The sequence below is a fragment of the Lampetra planeri genome, unplaced genomic scaffold, assembly GCF_965212315.1.
Source record: "Lampetra planeri unplaced genomic scaffold, kcLamPlan1.2.h2 scaffold_149, whole genome shotgun sequence".
NCBI classification, from domain to species: Eukaryota; Metazoa; Chordata; class Hyperoartia; order Petromyzontiformes; family Petromyzontidae; genus Lampetra; species Lampetra planeri.
In genome coordinates this window covers 88,292-106,870 of record NW_027614212.1, presented here as the reverse complement: position 1 = coordinate 106,870, position 18,579 = coordinate 88,292, and the positions used below count along the sequence as shown (strand labels likewise).

General features: G+C 57.1%; 2 protein-coding genes across 4 annotated transcripts in view; both read left to right on the top strand.

The window, feature by feature from the left end:
• KRI1 (KRI1 homolog) overlaps positions 1–10,381 on the top strand; it is a 114,172-nt gene extending 103,791 nt beyond the window's left edge. Inside the window, exons 16-20 of the mRNA XM_078622384.1 lie at positions 4,474–4,565; positions 4,857–4,921; positions 6,329–6,424; positions 8,904–9,758; positions 10,342–10,381. Of these exons, the coding sequence (XP_078478510.1) occupies positions 4,474–4,565; positions 4,857–4,921; positions 6,329–6,424; positions 8,904–9,758; positions 10,342–10,381 (1,148 nt within the window). The remainder of the gene's footprint in view (positions 1–4,473; positions 4,566–4,856; positions 4,922–6,328; positions 6,425–8,903; positions 9,759–10,341) is intronic.
• Positions 10,382–13,643: 3,262 nt separating this feature from the next.
• Positions 13,644–18,579, top strand: part of LOC144739433 (uncharacterized) — a 58,797-nt gene continuing 53,861 nt past the window's right edge. For 2 of the 3 annotated variants that reach the window (XM_078622386.1, XM_078622385.1), the window contains exons 1-2: positions 13,644–16,096; positions 16,670–16,860. In XM_078622386.1, the coding sequence (XP_078478512.1) occupies positions 16,003–16,096; positions 16,670–16,860 (285 nt within the window). In that variant the 5' untranslated portion in view covers positions 13,644–16,002. The remainder of the gene's footprint in view (positions 16,097–16,669; positions 16,861–18,579) is intronic. The other variant, XM_078622387.1, reaches the window with a different exon arrangement.

Here is an 18,579-nt window from a genome sequence, read left to right as displayed (position 1 = left end):
GACACAGGGACACAGGGACACAGAGACACAGGGACACAGAGACACTGAGATACAGGGACACAGAGACACAGAGACACAGGGACACAGGGACACAGAGACACAGGGACACAGAGACACAGAGACACAGAGACACAGGGACACAGAGACACAGAGACACAGGGACACAGGGACACAGGGACACAGAGATACAGTGACACAGAGACACAGAGACACAGAGACACAGAGACACAGAGACACAGGGACACTGAGACACTGAGACACAGAGACACAGGGACACAGAAACACAGGGACACTGAGATACAGAGACACTGAGACACAGAGACACAGGGACACTGAGACACATGGACACAGGGACACAGGGACACAGACATAGAGACACAGGGACACAGAGACACAGGGACACAGAGATACAGGGACACAGAGATACAGGGACACAGAGACACAGAGACACAGGGACACAGGGACACAGAGACACAGGGACACAGAGACACTGAGATACAGGGACACAGAGACACAGAGACACAGGGACACAGGGACACAGAGACACAGGGACACTGAGATACAGGGACACAGGGACACAGAGACACAGGGACACAGGGACACAGAGACACAGAGACACAGAGACACAGAGACACAGAGACACTGAGATACAGGGACACAGGGACACAGAGACACAGAGACACAGAGACACAGAGACACAGGGACACAGAGACACTGAGATACAGGGACACAGGGACACAGAGACACAGAGACACAGAGACACAGGGACACAGAGACACAGAGACACAGGGACACAGAGACACAGGGACACAGGGACACAGGGACACAGAGACACAGGGACACAGAGACACTGAGATACAGGGACACAGGGACACAGGGACACAGAGACACAGGGACACAGAGACACAGAGACACAGGGACACAGGGACACAGACACAGAGACACAGGGACACAGGGACACAGAGACACAGAGACACAGAGACACAGGGACACAGAGACACAGAGACACAGAGACACAGGGACACAGAGACACAGGGACACAGGGACACAGGGACACAGAGACACAGGGACACAGAGACACAGAGACACTGAGATACAGAGATACAGAGACACAGAGACACAGAGACACTGAGACACAGAGACACAGAGACACAGAGACACAGAGACACAGAGACACAGGGACACAGGGACACAGGGACACAGAGACACAGAGACACTGAGATAGAGATACAGAGATACAGAGACACAGAGACACTGAGACACTGAGACACAGAGACACAGAGACACAGAGACACAGAGACACAGAGACACAGAGACACAGGGACACAGGGACACAGGGACACAGGGACACAGAGACACAGAGACACAGGGACACTGAGATACAGAGACACTGAGACACTGAGACACTGAGACACTGAGACACAGAGACACAGAGACACAGAGACACAGAGACACAGAGACACAGAGACACAGGGACACAGGGACACAGGGACACAGAGACACAGAGACACAGAGACACTGAGATAGAGATACAGAGATACAGAGATACAGAGACACAGAGACACAGAGACACAGAGACACAGGGACACAGGGACACAGAACACAGAGACACAGAGACACTGAGATAGAGACACAGAGACACAGAGACACAGAGACACAGAGACACAGAGACACAGGGACACAGAGACACAGAGACACAGGGACACTGAGATACAGAGACACTGAGACACTGAGACACAGAGACACAGAGACACTGAGACACTGAGACACTGAGACACAGGGACACAGGGACACAGAGACACAGAGACACAGAGACACAGAGACACTGAGATAGAGATACAGAGATACAGAGACACAGAGACACAGAGACACAGAGACACAGGGACACAGGGACACAGGGACACAGAGACACAGGGACACAGAGACACTGAGATACAGGGACACAGAGACACAGGGACACAGGGACACAGAGACACAGAGACACAGAGACACAGAGACACTGAGATACAGGGACACAGGGACACAGAGACACAGAGACACAGAGACACAGGGACACAGAGACACTGAGATACAGGGACACAGGGACACAGAGACACAGAGACACAGAGACACAGGGACACAGAGACACAGAGACACAGAGACACAGGGACACAGGGACACAGGGACACAGGGACACAGAGACACAGAGACACTGAGATACAGGGACACAGGGACACAGGGACACAGAGACACAGGGACACAGAGACACAGAGACACAGAGACACAGGGACACAGGGACACAGAGACACAGGGACACAGAGACACAGAGACACAGAGACACAGGGACACAGGGACACTGAGATACAGAGACACAGGGACACAGAGACACAGGGACACAGGGACACAGGGACACAGAGACACAGGGACACAGAGACACTGAGATACAGGGACACAGAGACACAGGGACACAGGGACACAGAGACACAGGGACACAGGGACACAGAGACACAGAGACACAGAGACACAGAGACACTGAGATACAGGGACACAGGGACACAGAGACACAGAGACACAGAGACACAGAGACACAGAGACACAGGGACACAGAGACACAGAGACACAGAGACACAGGGACACAGGGACACAGGGACACAGAGACACAGGGACACAGAGACACTGAGATACAGGGACACAGAGACACAGGGACACAGGGACACAGAGACACAGGGACACAGGGACACAGAGACACAGAGACACAGAGACACAGAGACACTGAGATACAGGGACACAGGGACACAGAGACACAGAGACACAGAGACACAGGGACACAGAGACACTGAGATACAGGGACACAGGGACACAGAGACACAGAGACACAGAGACACAGGGACACAGAGACACAGAGACACAGAGACACAGGGACACAGGGACACAGGGACACAGAGACACAGGGACACAGAGACACTGAGATACAGGGACACAGGGACACAGGGACACAGAGACACAGAGACACAGAGACACAGGGACACAGGGACACAGAGACACAGAGACACAGGGACACAGGGACACAGAGACACAGGGACACAGAGACACAGGGACACAGAGACACAGAGACACAGAGACACAGGGACACAGGGACACTGAGATACAGAGACACAGGGACACAGAGACACAGGGACACAGGGACACAGGGACACAGAGACACAGGGACACAGAGACACTGAGATACAGGGACACAGGGACACAGGGACACAGAAACATGTCACCTCCTATCAGCGAGCCTTCGACACTTCACATGGCCTCAAAGTGCACCTGGCCTGGCACAGGCACCGTGGTGACGGTGTGTGTGTGTGGAGTGTGGTGACGTATTGGTGTGTGCGTGTGTGTGTGGTGTGTGTGTGGTGTGTGTGTGGTGTGCGTGTGGTGTGTGGTGTGTGTGTGTGGTGTGTGTGGTGTGTGTGTGGTGTGCGTGTGGTGTGTGTGTGGTGTGTGGTGTGCATGTGGTGTGTGTTGTGTGCTTGTGGTGTGTGTGGTGTGTGTGTGGTGTGCGTGTGGTGTGTGTGTGGTGTGCGTGTGGTGTGTGTTGTGTGTGTGTGTGTGTGTGGTGTGTGTGGTGTATGTGTGGTGTGTGTGTTGTGTGTGTGTGGTGTGTGCGTTTGGTGTGTGTGTGTGGTGTGTGTGTTGTGTGCGTGTGGTGTGTGGGTGTGGTGTGTGTGTATGTGTGTGTGGTGTGTGTCTGGTGTGTGTGTGTGTGGTGTGTGTGTGTGGTGTGCGTGTGGTGTGTGGTGACGTATCGGTGTGCGTGTGGTGTGTGCGTGTGGTGTGTGTGGTGTGTGTGTGTGTGGTGTGTGTGTGTGTGGTGTGCGTGTGGTGTGTGGTGACGTATCGGTGTGCGTGTGGTGTGTGCGTGTGGTGTGTGTGGTGTGTGTGTGTGTGGTGTGTGTGCGTGTGGTGTGTGTGTGGTGTGTGTGTGTGGTGTGTGTGTGTGTGGTGTGCGTGTGGTGTGTGTGTTGTGTGCGTGTGGTGTGTGTGTGGTGTGTGTGGTGTGCGTGTGTTTGTGGTGTGTGTGTGTGGTGTGGTGTGTGTGGTGTGTGGTGTGTGTGTGTGTGGTGTGTGTGTGGTGTGGTGTGTGTGGTGTGGTGTGTGTGTTGTGTGCGTGTGGTGTGTGTGTGGTGTGTGTGTGTGTGGTGTGTGTGTGGTGTGTGGTGACGTATTGGTGTGCGTGTGTGTGTGTGGTGTGTGCGTGTGGTGTGTGTGTGGTGTGTGTGTTGTGTGCGTGTGGTGTGTGTGTGGTGTGTGTGTGTGTGTGTGCGTGTGGTGTGTGTGTGCGTGTGGTGTGTGTGGTGTGTGGTGTGTGTGTGGTGTGTGTGTGGTGTGTGGTGTGGTGTGTGTGTTGTGTGCGTGTGGTGTGCGTGTGGTGTGTGTGTGGTGTGTGTGTGGTGTGTGGTGACGTATTGGTGTGCGTGTGTGCATCTCTGTGGGTACCGCCAACAGAGCTGCACTTTGAGTCTCTGGTGGGGGACCTGCCGTGCCGTTTCCGGTACCGAGAAGTCATCGCCAACGACTTCGGACTCTCCACAGACGAGGTCGGAATCCCCACTGCACACAGACACCCAGCGTCACATTCCCCACCACACACAGACACCCAGCGTCACATTCCCCACTGCACACAGACTGTGGCATCGTGATGGGAGTAGTTGGTGGCTGCGATGTTCCAGCCAGCGGTGGAGCGACTCTGGCTGATGCCGCTGCTGCTGCTGTCTGCGATGTGTGCGATGTGTGCGATGTGTGTGATGTGTGTGATGTGTGCGATGTGTGTGATGTGTGTGATGTGTGTGGTGTGATGTGTGTTATGTGTGTGATGTGTGCGAGCGTAGATCCTCATGGCGGAGGATCGGGAGCTCAACCAGTGGAGCTCGCTCAAAAAGACCTGCATGTACCGGTGAGCCCCCACCCTCACCCTCACCTGCACGTACCCCCACCCCCACCCTCACCTGCACGTACCCCCACCCTCACCCTCACCTGCACGTACCCTCACCCTCACCTGCACATACCCCCACCCTCACCCTCACCTGCACGTACCCCCACCCTCACCCTTACCTGCACGTACCCTCACCCTCACCTGCACGTACCCCCACCCCCACCCTCACCTGCACGTACCCCCACCCCCACCCTCACCTGCACGTACCCTCACCCTCACCTGCACGTACCCTCACCCCCACCCTCACCTGCACGTACCCCCACCCTCACCCTCACCTGCACGTACCCCTACCCTCACCCTCACCTGCACGTACCCTCACCCCCACCCTCACCTGCACGTACCCCCACCCTCACCCTCACCTGCACGTACCCCTACCCTCACCCTCACCTGCACGTACCCCCACCCCCACCCTCACCTGCACGTACCCCCACCCTCACCTGCACGTACCCTCACCCTCACCCTTACCTGCACGTACCCTCACCCTCACCTGCACGTACCCCTACCCTCACCCTCACCTGCACGTACCCTCACCCCCACCCTCACCTGCACGTACCCCCACCCTCACCTGCACGTACCCCTACCCTCACCCTCACCTGCACGTACCCTCACCCTCACCCTTACCTGCACATACCCCCACCCTCACCCTCACCTGCACGTACCCCTACCCTCACCTGCACATACCCCCACCCTCACCTGCATGTACCCACACCCCCACCCTCACCTGCACATACCCCCACCCTCACCTGCACGTACCCCTACCCTCACCCTCACCTGCACGTACCCTCACCCCCACCCTCACCTGCACGTACCCCCACCCCCACCCTCACCCTCACCTGCACGTACCCCTACCCTCACCCTCACCTGCACGTACCCTCACCCTCACCCTCACCTGCATCTGTTGGTGAGCCCCCACCCTCACCTGCATGTACCCACACCCCCACCCTCACCTGCACGTACCCCCACCCTCACCTGCATGTCTCGATGAGCCCTCACCCTGCGTCTCGATGTGGCCCACGCCACACGCGGCACACGGCACACACGGCACACACGGCACACGCGGCACACGCACACAGGCTGCGGTCTGAGCGTTGTGAACCCGGCCATGATGATGATGATCATGCTGACGGAGGCAATGCTAATGCTGCTGCGATGTTACTGGTGACGATGGTGCTGATGGCGGTGTTGATGCCGTGCGATGTGCACTGCTGTGATGATGATATTGGTGACGACGCTGCTGATGGTGCTGATGGCGGTGTTGATGCCGTGCGATGTGCACTGCTGTGATGATGATATTGGTGAGGACACTGCTGATGCTGCTGATGGCGGTGCTGATTGGCGTGTGATGTGCGTTGCTGTGATGCTGTTTAGCTCGGAGGAGGAAGAGCTCCGGGATTTAAGGTTGGCCCGTAAGCGCGCTCACGACTGGCGGAGAAAGCAGAGAATCCTCAAGTCCCTCACGCAGAGGTGAGGTCACCTCTGCCGTGGGGCCAGTCTCTCCTCCACCCTGGGACCCAGTCTCTCCTCCACCCTGGGACCCAGTCTCTCCTCCACCCTGGGACCCAGTCTCTCCTCCACCCTGGGACCCAGTCTCTCCTCCACACTGGGACCCAGTCTCTCCTCCACACTGGGACCCAGTATCTCCTCCACCCTGGGACCCAGTCTCTCCTCCACCCTGGGACCCAGTCTCTCCTCCACCCTGGGACCCAGTCTCTCCTCCACCCTGGGACCCAGTCTCTCCTCCACCCTGGGACCCAGTCTCTCCTCCACCCTGGGACCCAGTCTCTCCTCCACACTGGGACCCAGTCTCTCCTCCACCCTGGGACCCAGTCTCTCCTCCACCCTGGGACCCAGTCTCTCCTCCACCCTGGGACCCAGTCTCTCCTCCACCCTAGGACCCAGTCTCTCCTCCACACTGGGACCCAGTCTCTCCTCCACACTGGGACCCAGTCTCTCCTCCACCCTGGGACCCAGTCTCTCCTCCACCCTGGGACCCAGTCTCTCCTCCACACTGGGACCCAGTCTCCCCTCCACCCTGGGACCCAGTCTCTCCTCCACACTGGGACCCAGTCTCTCCTCCACCCTGGGACCCAGTCTCTCCTCCACCCTGGGACCCAGTCTCTCCTCCACCCTGGGACCCAGTCTCTCCTCCACACTGGGACCCAGTCTCTCCTCCACACTGGGACCCAGTCTCTCCTCCACCCTGGGACCCAGTCTCTCCTCCACCCTGGGACCCAGTCTCTCCTCCACACTGGGACCCAGTCTCTCCTCCACCCTGGGACCCAGTCTCTCCTCCACACTGGGACCCAGTCTCTCCTCCACCCTGGGACCCAGTCTCTCCTCCACCCTGGGACCCAGTCTCTCCTCCACCCTGGGACCCAGTCTCTCCTCCACCCTGGGACCCAGTCTCTCCTCCACACTGGGACCCAGTCTCTCCTCCACACTGGGACCCAGTCTCTCCTCCACCCTGGGACCCAGTCTCTCCTCCACACTGGGACCCAGTCTCTCCTCCACCCTGGGACCCAGTCTCTCCTCCACACTGGGACCCAGTCTCTCCTCCACCCTGGGACCCAGTCTCTCCTCCACACTGGGACCCAGTCTCTCCTCCACCCTGGGACCCAGTCTCTCCTCCACACTGGGACCCAGTCTCTCCTCCACCCTGGGACCCAGTCTCTCCTCCACACTGGGACCCAGTCTCTCCTCCACCCTGGGACCCAGTCTCCTCCACACTGGGACCCAGTCTCTCCTACACCCTGGGACCCAGTCTCTCCTCCACTCTGGGACCCAGTCTCTCCTCCACCCTGGGACCCAGTCTCTCCTCCACCCTGGGACCCAGTCTCTCCTCCACCCTGGGACCCAGTCTCTCCTCCACCCTGGGACCCAGTCTCTCCTCCACCCTGGGACCCAGTCTCTCCTCCACCCTGGGACCCAGTCTCTCCTCCACCCTGGGACCCAGTCTCTCCTCCACCCTGGGACCCAGTCTCTCCTCCACCCTGGGACCCAGTCTCTCCTCCACCCTGGGACCCAGTCTCTCCTCCACACTGGGACCCAGTCTCTCCTCCACCCTGGGACCCAGTCTCTCCTCCACCCTGGGACCCAGTCTCTCCTCCACCCTGGGACCCAGTCTCCCTCTCCTCTGCCCTCAGGCCCAGTCTTAATCTCTTCCACGTCTCATTTTCTTCCACAGTTACATTTTTACTTAATTTGTCCACTCTTATAGCCACAATCATGATGACGATCATCATCTTCACCACAATCACCCAAAATACTCAACTAAAACTATTTATTTATTTTACCAGGTTAAGGCTGCGCTGGGCTGTGTAGCGTTTTTTACAAGTGGGACTGGCCGCCACAAACAGCAGCTCAGTGAAGCGGCTCAGTGAAGCGGCTCAGTGAAGCGGCTTGTGTTTGTGCGTTGGTTGAACTTCCTTCGCACTCTACATCGCCAACCGTGATAATCACGTGGAAATCGAGAGCAGCAGACATGTCTACTCTAAGCGCGTGGCGGTGACGCTCTTGCTAAATGTGGAGGGGAAAACTGGAGGACCCAGAGAAAAATCCATGTGACCACCGCAGGGAGGGAGAGAGAGAAACGCAGACTCCAAATATACTACAACAGCAGCAGCAGGCGTCAGGGTCAGGATCGAACCCACGACCTCCTGTAGACCAGGCGAGGTAGTCAACATCTCCTAGCCACCGTGATGATGATAAGAGAAACGCAGACTCCAAATATACAGCAGCAGCAGGCGTCAGGGTCAGGATCGAACCCACGACCTCCTGTAGACCAGGCGAGGTCGCTAACATCTCCTAGCCACCGCAGCCCCGAAGTTACCCCTACCACCCACACCACCACCATCGTCGTCATAATCGTCCTCTTTCAATTAGAACTGAACACGACAATCTAAAGTCTCTTCTCTTTTCTCTTAATGTGCGTTCGTGACCGCAGTGCCGAGCAGGGAGATGGCGGTGGCAGTGCCGAGGCGCAGGAGGAGACGCAGGAGGAGACGCAGGAGCAGCAGGCGGAGGAGCAGCAGCGCGGGAAACCCTCCAGGAAGAAGCGGCAAGAGGAGAGCCGGCGCCGGCCACGGGAAGAAGATGCCGGCGACGGCGGCGGCCAGGAAGCAAGCGGCAGCCACGGTGGCGAGGGGACGAGTGGCAGCCAGGGTGGCGAGGGGAGGAGGAGGGACCAGGGTGGCGAGGGGGGGAGGAGCGGCCGCCGCGCCCTCGTCGCTCCGTCGAAGGTGGGCACCAAACTTTGCAAGAGGCCGGCACCGGGCGAGGAGAAAACGGCTTCCCACGCGAATCGTCTTGACGACGACGAGGAGGAGGCGGAGGGAGCCGGAAGCGCGGACGATGAAGAATGCGACCACGACAACAACGGCGACGACGCGGCCGAGGGCGGCGAGAATCGGCGCGGGAAGAACGTGAAGGCCGACGGTTCGCCACCCGCGCCTCCTCGTGCTGCCCCCGTCAAGAGGAAGAGGCTCGCGGTGGCAGGGAGCGAAGGCCACAATGGCCCCGCTTCCTCGGCCGCTAAGAAACCTCGCCCGAGGAATCTGTTGGAGATGCGCGGGGCGAGGGGGGCGGTGAGGAGGGAGGCGGTGAGGGGGGCGGTGAGGAGGGGGGCGGTGAGGGGGGCGGTGAGGAGGGGGGCGGTGAGGGGTGCCCCCCCCCACCACCTCCAAGGGAAGTCGCGGCGGGCGCTGCTGGCGCGGGTGGAGGTGGGCGGCACGGAGTTCTGCGGCGCTCGGCTCCGGGCCTACGGCCTGGACGTGCGCAGGCTCAAGTTCAAGAGGCTCCGGCAGGACGGGGCGGGGAGACGGCGCGGGGGAGGGGGAGGGGGAGGGGGAGGGCAGCAGCAGCAGAGGAAGAAAGGAGGAGGCGGAGCAGGAGGGCAGCAGCAGCAGCAGGAGGGGGTGGGGGGAGGAGCAGGAGGGCAGCAGGAGAGGCAGGAGAGCGAGGGGGGAGGAGGAGCAGGAGGAGGGCAGCAGGAGAGGCGGGGCAAAGCCGCACGGAGGAGGATGAGGAAGAAGAGACGGATGGAGGGGGGTCACGGAGGCGGTGCTGGCGGGAGCGTGTGAGAGATGGCCCCCCCCGTTACTGTTAGTCGTGGCCCAGGTCATTCTCGGCTCTCAAGTGAGCCAGCCCAGAGCCCGTGCTGCTGCTGCTGCTTCACTTGAGCCCCAGCCGAGCCCCCCGCTCGCTTGCGTCTCTGGGAGCGAGCGAGCGGCTCAAGCGTCGAGAGGCTGGCTGCTGGGCCAGTTCACCGCTCGCGGGACTACAACCCGTGGCGTCGTCACCTGGAATCGGACGTCGCTTGCCGTGGGAAGCGCCACCCGTTGGCGCCCTCTCGCTCACGTGGTTCTCCTCACTCCCTACTACAGATTCCGACAGTTCCCATTGGCTCAGGCGGGGGACAAGTAGAGTGTTTGGTGGGCGGCGTTGATCCGTTTCGCTCTCTTGCTTTTCGAGAGAAAGATTTACAACCTTGATGCATTTTAATAAATTGTGTAAACACAAAATGTGCGTGCGTGATTGTGTGAACCGAACCCTCGCTCGGCACGGGGGGGGGGGTGGGGGCGGGATGCTTTTTGAGAGAAACGCCGCGGAGAGCGCGAATCCGTGCCGAGTGTAACCCGGTTGGGGTGAGGGTTGCCTTTCGAAAGGTGGCCGAAGAATTTGCCTGTCAAAAAAGCTGTCCTGTCGACAAGTCACCCGTCAAAGTGGATCTTCAAGGGCCAATCCAAATTGGCTGCCCAAGTGGTCCGTCTCAAGTGGCCTCTCACAAAAGTAGTCGGTGAAAGTGTCCGGTCAAAGAAGTCCTGTAAAGAATGTGGCCCATAAAACAAGTGACCTGTCAAACACGTGGCCTGTCAAGTGACCTATCAAAGTGTCATGTGAAGGAAAGTCCTGCCAAAGGGACCCGTCACAAAACGTGGCCCGTCAAAGTTAGTGGCCTAACAAAGTGGTCTGCAAAAAGTCGCCTGTCAAAAAAGTTGCCGGATAGTTGCCTGTCAAAAAAGTTGACTGTCAAGTGACCTATCAAGGTGTCTCGTCAAAAAAAGTGGCCTGCAAAAGTTGTGGGAAAGCTGCTAGTCCCAGGCCCCTTGTGGGCTTTGCCTCCCCATCAACGGGAGGCGAGGAACGGTGGTGGTGGTGGTGTGGTGGTGGTGGTGTGGTGGTGGTGGTGGTGGTGTGGTGGTGGTGGTGGTGTGGTGGTGGTGGTGGTGTGGTGGTGGTGGTGGTGTGGTGGTGGTGGTGTGGTGGTGTGGTGGTGGTGGTTAATGCCGCCACCAGGGGCTGTCTAAAGTGCCCCCTCGGGATAGAGGGGGGTGCACCCTGTTGGGTGACTTCAATGCCGGAGTGGCTCATGACGCAGCCTCCTGGGCTGCTGCAGTGGCTGGGAAGCACGGATCAGCTCAATAACAGGGGGCTGCTGAATTATGTTCAGCCTCTAGGTGTGTAATCGCCTAAGAGTTCCAGCATCGGCGCATCCACGCATCATGGATGCACGCTGGGTCCAAGCAAGAACATCTGCTGGACTATATCGTGAAAGAACAGCGGATGCGGGCCCATGTCATTGGCATCAGGACCTACCGTGGAGCTGATCTGCCCTCTGACCATCGGCTTGTCATCTGTAAGATGCGGCAGCCATTCTTCCACCAAGGTGGTGGGTGTACACCCAGGGCCCCATTCAAACCCAGAGTGGCCTGGTCTCAGCTAGCTGATGAAAGTTGCAAGCGAGAATTTAATCGCCTGCAGCTGGGGGGGTTGCCACCTCAGACAATGAGGAAAGGAGAGCTTCAGGGTGCAAGGCTGTCGCTCGATAACCAGATGCACGTCGTTCCTCTTACGACGTTTTACAAACGAACCTTGTGGAGGGACCCTGGGGTCCCATCAGCCCCCGGCGCTCACATGAACTGCCTTGCGACTTCATTTAATATCTGTTGAAGGTGAACGATACGGCAATCTACTCCTCTACACGAAGCGTCAACAACGTTTCGTTGATGACTACGGCAATTTTGGCAACGGCGGGTGCTTGGTGAAGAACGAGAGGATTGATTTCTGGTGGGTCGCCGCGTTGATGTGCGCGGTGGGACGGAGTCGCCAAAATAAATTAATTACGATTTTGACTTCCGTTGATGCGGGACCCCGGGGTCCCGCCATAAGGGGCCGTCCATAAATGGCGTCACGCACCTAAGGGGGTGGGGGGGGTGAGAAATGTGACGTCACATCAAAATGCGCAACTTTAAATAAGTACAGACAACACGTTCTACTTAATTAAATAGACTTTTTAATAAATGTTTTCTCCTACAACATCAGAGTGCAGCGCCACATTAAATACGACTACGATGACAATAGTTTAAAGCGATTTGAAGCATGTTTTATTTTTTTTGGGGGGGCAGAGCTTTATGACGTCATATTTGAGGGGGGGGTCTGACTTTGTGACGCCGTGTGACGAAGGGGGGAGGGGGTCAAAAATCGTCCAAAATCGCGTGACGTCATTTATGGACGGCCCCTGAGGACACGGGGTGCTGATGAGGTGGGTGTTGAACTTCTTTCACACCGTACGCAGCTAACCGCGCTAATCGAATGTGTGGGGGGGAGCAAAACAATAAACACAGAGAAGATGAAACACAGAGCAGTTCTAAAGAAATTAGTCTGTCATCTACATGTAGCTACAGCTGCCCCAAAGGCTGCCATGGTTACTTACACTAGTCGCCATGGTTACCCCTACAAGGTTGCCACGGCTACCCCCACAGGTTGCCATGGTTTCCCCCACACGCTACTACGGTTGCCTCACAGGCTGCTATGGTTACCGCTTCTCGTTGCCATGGTTACCCCACACGCTACCACGGTTGCCTCAGGCTGCTATGGTTACCGCTTCTCGTTGCCATGGTTACCCCCACACGCTACCACGATTGCCTCACAGGCTGCCATGTTTGTTGAACTTCTTTCGCGCCGTACGTAGCCAACCGTGCTAATCGTAGATGCCATGGTTACCCCCAAACCCCGACTGGTCTCCATGGTTACGGCTACTCGTTGCCAAGGAAACCGCCGCAACCGCCGCGTCGCCATTGTTACCGGAGCAGCGTTCCCAAAGCCCGCGGGAATCGGCGCGAAAGGTTTTGATAAAGTTATACAAACGTTCAAATAACTTTATATTTTAGTTTTTTTTTTATAATACGCAACTTTTAATGAGCACGATGGCATCAACACTACGCACGGAGTGTTTTTATATATGTATAAGCCGGCAGCTTCAACGGGGAAATTACATTTTAAAAAGTTGTAAAAATAATAATAAATGAATTGCCGTAAAAGTGTGGCCGGCGTCGGCGTTACCGTGGCGACGCGGGCTGCCAATAAAGTTGTTGTGGAAGCCGCAGGTAAGATGGCGGTCCTCCCTCTCGCTCTCTCTGTCTCTCTCCTCTTTCAGTGTCTCTCTGTCTCTCTCTGTGTCTCTCTCTGTCTCTCTGTTTCTCTCTGTCTGTGTCTCTGTGTCTCTCTCTTTGTGTCTTTCTCCTCTGTCTCTCTGTGTCTCTCTCTTTGTCTCTCTCTGTCTCTCTGTGTCTCTCTGTCTGTGTCTCTGTGTCTCTCTCTTTGTGTCTTTCTCCTCTGTCTCTCTGTGTCTCTCTCTTTGTCTCTCTCTGTGTCTCTGTCTGTTTCTCTGTGTCTCTCTGTCTATCTCTCCCTGTCTCTCTGTGTCTCTCTCTGTCTCTCTGTTTCTCTCTCCCTGTCTCTATGTGTGTCCCTCTCTCCCCTCTCTGTGTCTCTCTCCTCTCTCTCTGTCTCCGCTCTCTGTCTCTGCCTCTATCTGTCTGTGTCTACCTTCACAGGTGCTGCTGCTACTCGCCACTCACAGCACTTGCCCTACAGTGCGGTAGCTTCCTCAAAACTAAACTATATTTGACGTTACCAGGTAAAGCCCCCACCGACCTGGCTATCACAATTTATCGCTCAACCAAGTTGCGGCTTCTCAGCATCATCATCCTCATCACGTGGAAATTCATAGCAGTAGCCAAATACTCTACTCCAGGGAGATGCGTCGAGACTCGTAGACAAATAGAGATCCATAGAGACACACAGAGACCCATAGAGACACACAGAGGCCCATAGAGACACACAGTGACCCATAGAGACACACAGAGGCACATAGAGACACACAGTGACCCATAGAGACACACAGTGACCCATAGAGACACACAAAGACCCATAGAGACACACAGTGACCCATAGAGACACACAGTGACCCATAGAGACACACAGAGGCCCATAGAGACACACAGTGACCCATAGAGACACACAGAGGCACATAGAGACACACAGAGGCCCATAGAGACACACAGTGACCCATAGAGGCACACAGAGACCCATAGAGACACACAGTGACCCATAGAGACACACAGTGACCCATAGAGGCACACAGAGACCCATAGAGACACACAGAGACCCATAGAGACACACAGTGACCCATAGAGACACACAGAGACCCATAGAGACACACAGTGACCCATAGAGACACACAGAGGCCCATAGAGGCACACAGTGACCCATAGAGACACACAGAGACCCATAGAGACACACAGTGACACATAGAGACACACAGAGACCCATAGAGACACACAGAGGCACATAGAGACACACAGAGGCCCATAGAGGGACACAGTGACCCACAGAGCCACACAGAGGCCCATAGAGACACACAGTGACCCATAGAGACACACAGTGACCCATAGAGACACACAGAGACCCATAGAGACACACAGAGGCCCATAGAGACACAGAGACCCATAGAGACACACAGAGGCCCATAGAGACACACAGAGACCCATAGAGACACACAGTGACCCATAGAGACACACAGTGACCCATAGAGACACACAGAGACCCATAGAGACGCACAGAGGCCCATAGAGACACACAGAGACCCATAGAGACACACAGTGACCCATAGAGACACACAGTGACCCATAGAGACACACAGTGACCCATAGAGACACACAGAGACCCATACACTAACCTATTTTATTGTAGCAGGTAGGGCCCACCACTGAGCTACATAGCTCTTGTTAAGAAGCCACTTGGATGCTACAAATGAAAGCTCATCTCATGATCATCATCACGTTCATTCTAAAGTGGAAGGAAAAAACCGGAGGACCCGGAGATAAATCCACGCGACCACAGGGAGAGAGAGACGCAGACTCCAAATATACAGCAGCAGCAGCAGCAGGCATCGTCAGGGTCAGGATAAAACCCACGACCTCCTGTAGACCAGGCGAGGTAGTTAACATCTCATAGCCACCGTGATGATGATGAGAGAGAGACGCAGACTCCAAATATACAGCAGCAGCAGCAGCAGGCATCGTCAGGGTCAGGATCAAACCCACGACCTCCTGTAGACCAGGCGAGGTAGTTAACATCTCATAGCCACCGTGATGATGATGATGAGAGAGAGACGCAGACTCCAAATATACAGCAGCAGCAGCAGCAGGCATCGTCAGGGTCAGGATCAAACCCACGACCTCCTGTAGACCAGGCGAGGTAGTTAACATCTCATAGCCACCGTGATGATGATGATGAGAGAGAGACGCAGACTCCAAATATACAGCAGCAGCAGCAGCAGGCATCGTCAGGGTCAGGATCAAACCCACGACCTCCTGTAGACCAGGCGAGGTAGTTAACATCTCATAGCCACCGTGATGATGATGAGAGAGAGACGCAGACTCCAAATATACAGCAGCAGCAGCAGGCATCGTCAGGGTCAGGATCAAACCCACGACCTCCTGCATACCAGGCGAGGTAGTCAACATCTCCTAGCCACCGTGATGATGATGAGAGAGAGACGCAGACTCCAAATATACAGCAGCAGCAGCAGGCATCGTCAGGGTCGGGATCCAACCCACGACCTCCTCCATACCAGGCGAGGTAGTTAACATCTCTGAAGCCTCCGTCGATCGTGAACTTTCCCGACTGGTGAGAAATCTTCCGAGGGCTCGCTTTGTGCTGGGCTCCCCAGGGCGTGGAGAGTGGAGCCGGCTGCGAGGATGAGCGGAGACCGCTGGGCTCAGCTCTCGGAGCTCAACTGGGAGCTGCGCGCCGAGCTGAGCAGCGCGCAGAGAGAGAAGGATGGCCTGGCCGGTAGGGACTCACGGCCGCACTCCACTACCACCACAGCACTCCACCACCGCACTCCACCACTACCACCACCGCACTCCACCACCGCACTCCACCACCGCACTCCACCACTGCCACCACCACAACCACCACCACACTCCACCACCGCCACCACCGCTACCACCACCGCAACCACCACCGCACTCCACCACTGCCACCCGCGCTGCCACCACCCCCACCGCACTCCATCAACCACCAGCACCACTACCTTAATCCACCACTCCCACCGCCACCGCACTCCATTCACCACCACAACCACCACCACCACTTCGACCAACACCGCAACCACCACCACTACCACACTCCATCCACCACCACGACCGCACTCCATCCACCACCACGACCACTACCGCCACCGCACTCCATCCACCACCACTTCGACCACCACCATTGCAACCACCACCGCTACCACACTCCATCCGTCACCACCGCGACCACCACACTCCATCACCACCACCACCACCACTACGACCGCACTCCATCCACCAGCCGGGTGAGTGTAAGAGTGAGGTGGTCTCTGCTGTTGTTGTGTCTCAGCCCAGCTGGGTGAGTGTAGGGGTGAGATGGTGTCTGTTGTTGTTGTTGTTGTCTCAGCCCAGCTGGGTGAGTGTAGGGGTGAGATGGTGTCTGTTGTTGTTGTTGTCTCAGCCCAGCTGGGTGAGTGTAGGGGTGAGGTGGAGGCGTTGAGGCTCCGTGTGCGGTCTCTGGAGCGGGACGCCACTAGCCAGGTCTGCTCACCCACCACTCGCTCACCCACACACTCGCTCACCCACACACTCCCTCACCCACACACTCGCTCACCCACACACTCGCTCACCCACATACTCGCTCACCCACACACTCGCTCACCCATACACTCACTCACCCATACACTCGCTCACCCGCCTACTCGCTCACCCACACACTCGCTCACCCATACACTCGCTCACCCATACACTCGCTCACCCACACACTCGCTCACCGACCACGCGCTCACCCACACACTCGCTCACCCATACACTCGCTCACCCATACACTCGCTCACCCATACACTCGCTCACCCACACACTCGCTCACCGACCACGCGCTCACCCACACACTCGCTCACCCACCACTCGCTCACCCACACACTCGCTCACCCACACACTCGCTCACCCATACACTCGCTCACCCACCACTCGCTCACCCGCCTACTCGCTCACCCACCACTCGCTCACCCAAACACTCGCTCACCCACACACTCGCTCACCCACCACTCGCTCACCCACACACTCGCTCACCCATACACTCGCTCAACCATACACTCGCTCACCCGCCTACTCGCTCACCCATACACTTGCTCACCCACACACTCGCTCACCAATACACTTGCTCACCCATACACTCGCTCACCCACACACTTGCTCACCCATACACTTGCTCATCCATACACTTGCTCACCCATACACTCGCTCACCCACACACTTGCACACCCATACACTTGCTCACCCATACACTTGCTCACCCATACACTTGCTCACCCATACACTCGCTCACCCACACACTCGCTCACCGACCACGCGCTCACCCACACACTCGCTCACCCACCACTCGCTCACCCGCACACTCGCTCACCCATACACTCGCTCACCCACACACTCGCTCACCCACACACTCGCTGACCCACCTACTCGCTCACCCACTCGCTCACCCACCACTCGCTCACCCACACACTTGCTCACCCATACACTTGCTCATCCATACACTTGCTCACCCATACACTCGCTCACCCACACACTTGCACACCCATACACTTGCTCACCCATACACTTGCTCACCCATACACTTGCTCACCCATACACTCGCTCACCCACACACTCGCTCACCGACCACGCGCTCACCCACACACTCGCTCACCCACCACTCGCTCACCCATACACTCGCTCACCCGCACACTCGCTCACCCATACACTCGCTCACCCACACACTCGCTCACCCACACACTCGCTGACCCACCTACTCGCTCACCCACTCGCTCACCCACCACTCGCTCACCCACACACTCGCTCACCTGCCGACTCGCTCACCCATATGCTTGCTCACCTACCTACTCACTTACCCACCTACTCGCTCACACTACTCGCTCACCCACACACTCGCGCACCCACCTATTCACTCACCCACACGCTCGCTCGCCCACCTACTCGCTCGTTCGCCTACTCGCTCACCCACACACTCGCTCACCCACACACTGGCTCACCCACACGCTCGCTCAACCACACACTGCTCACCCACACACTCACTCACCCACAAACTCGCTCATCCACCTTCTCACTCACCCACCGACTCATTCACCCACACACTCACTCATCCGCCTACTCCCTCACTCACAAACTTGCTCATCCACCTACTCACTCACACTCACTCACCTACACACTCACTCACCCACACACTCACCCACACACTCCGTCACCCACCTACTCATTCAC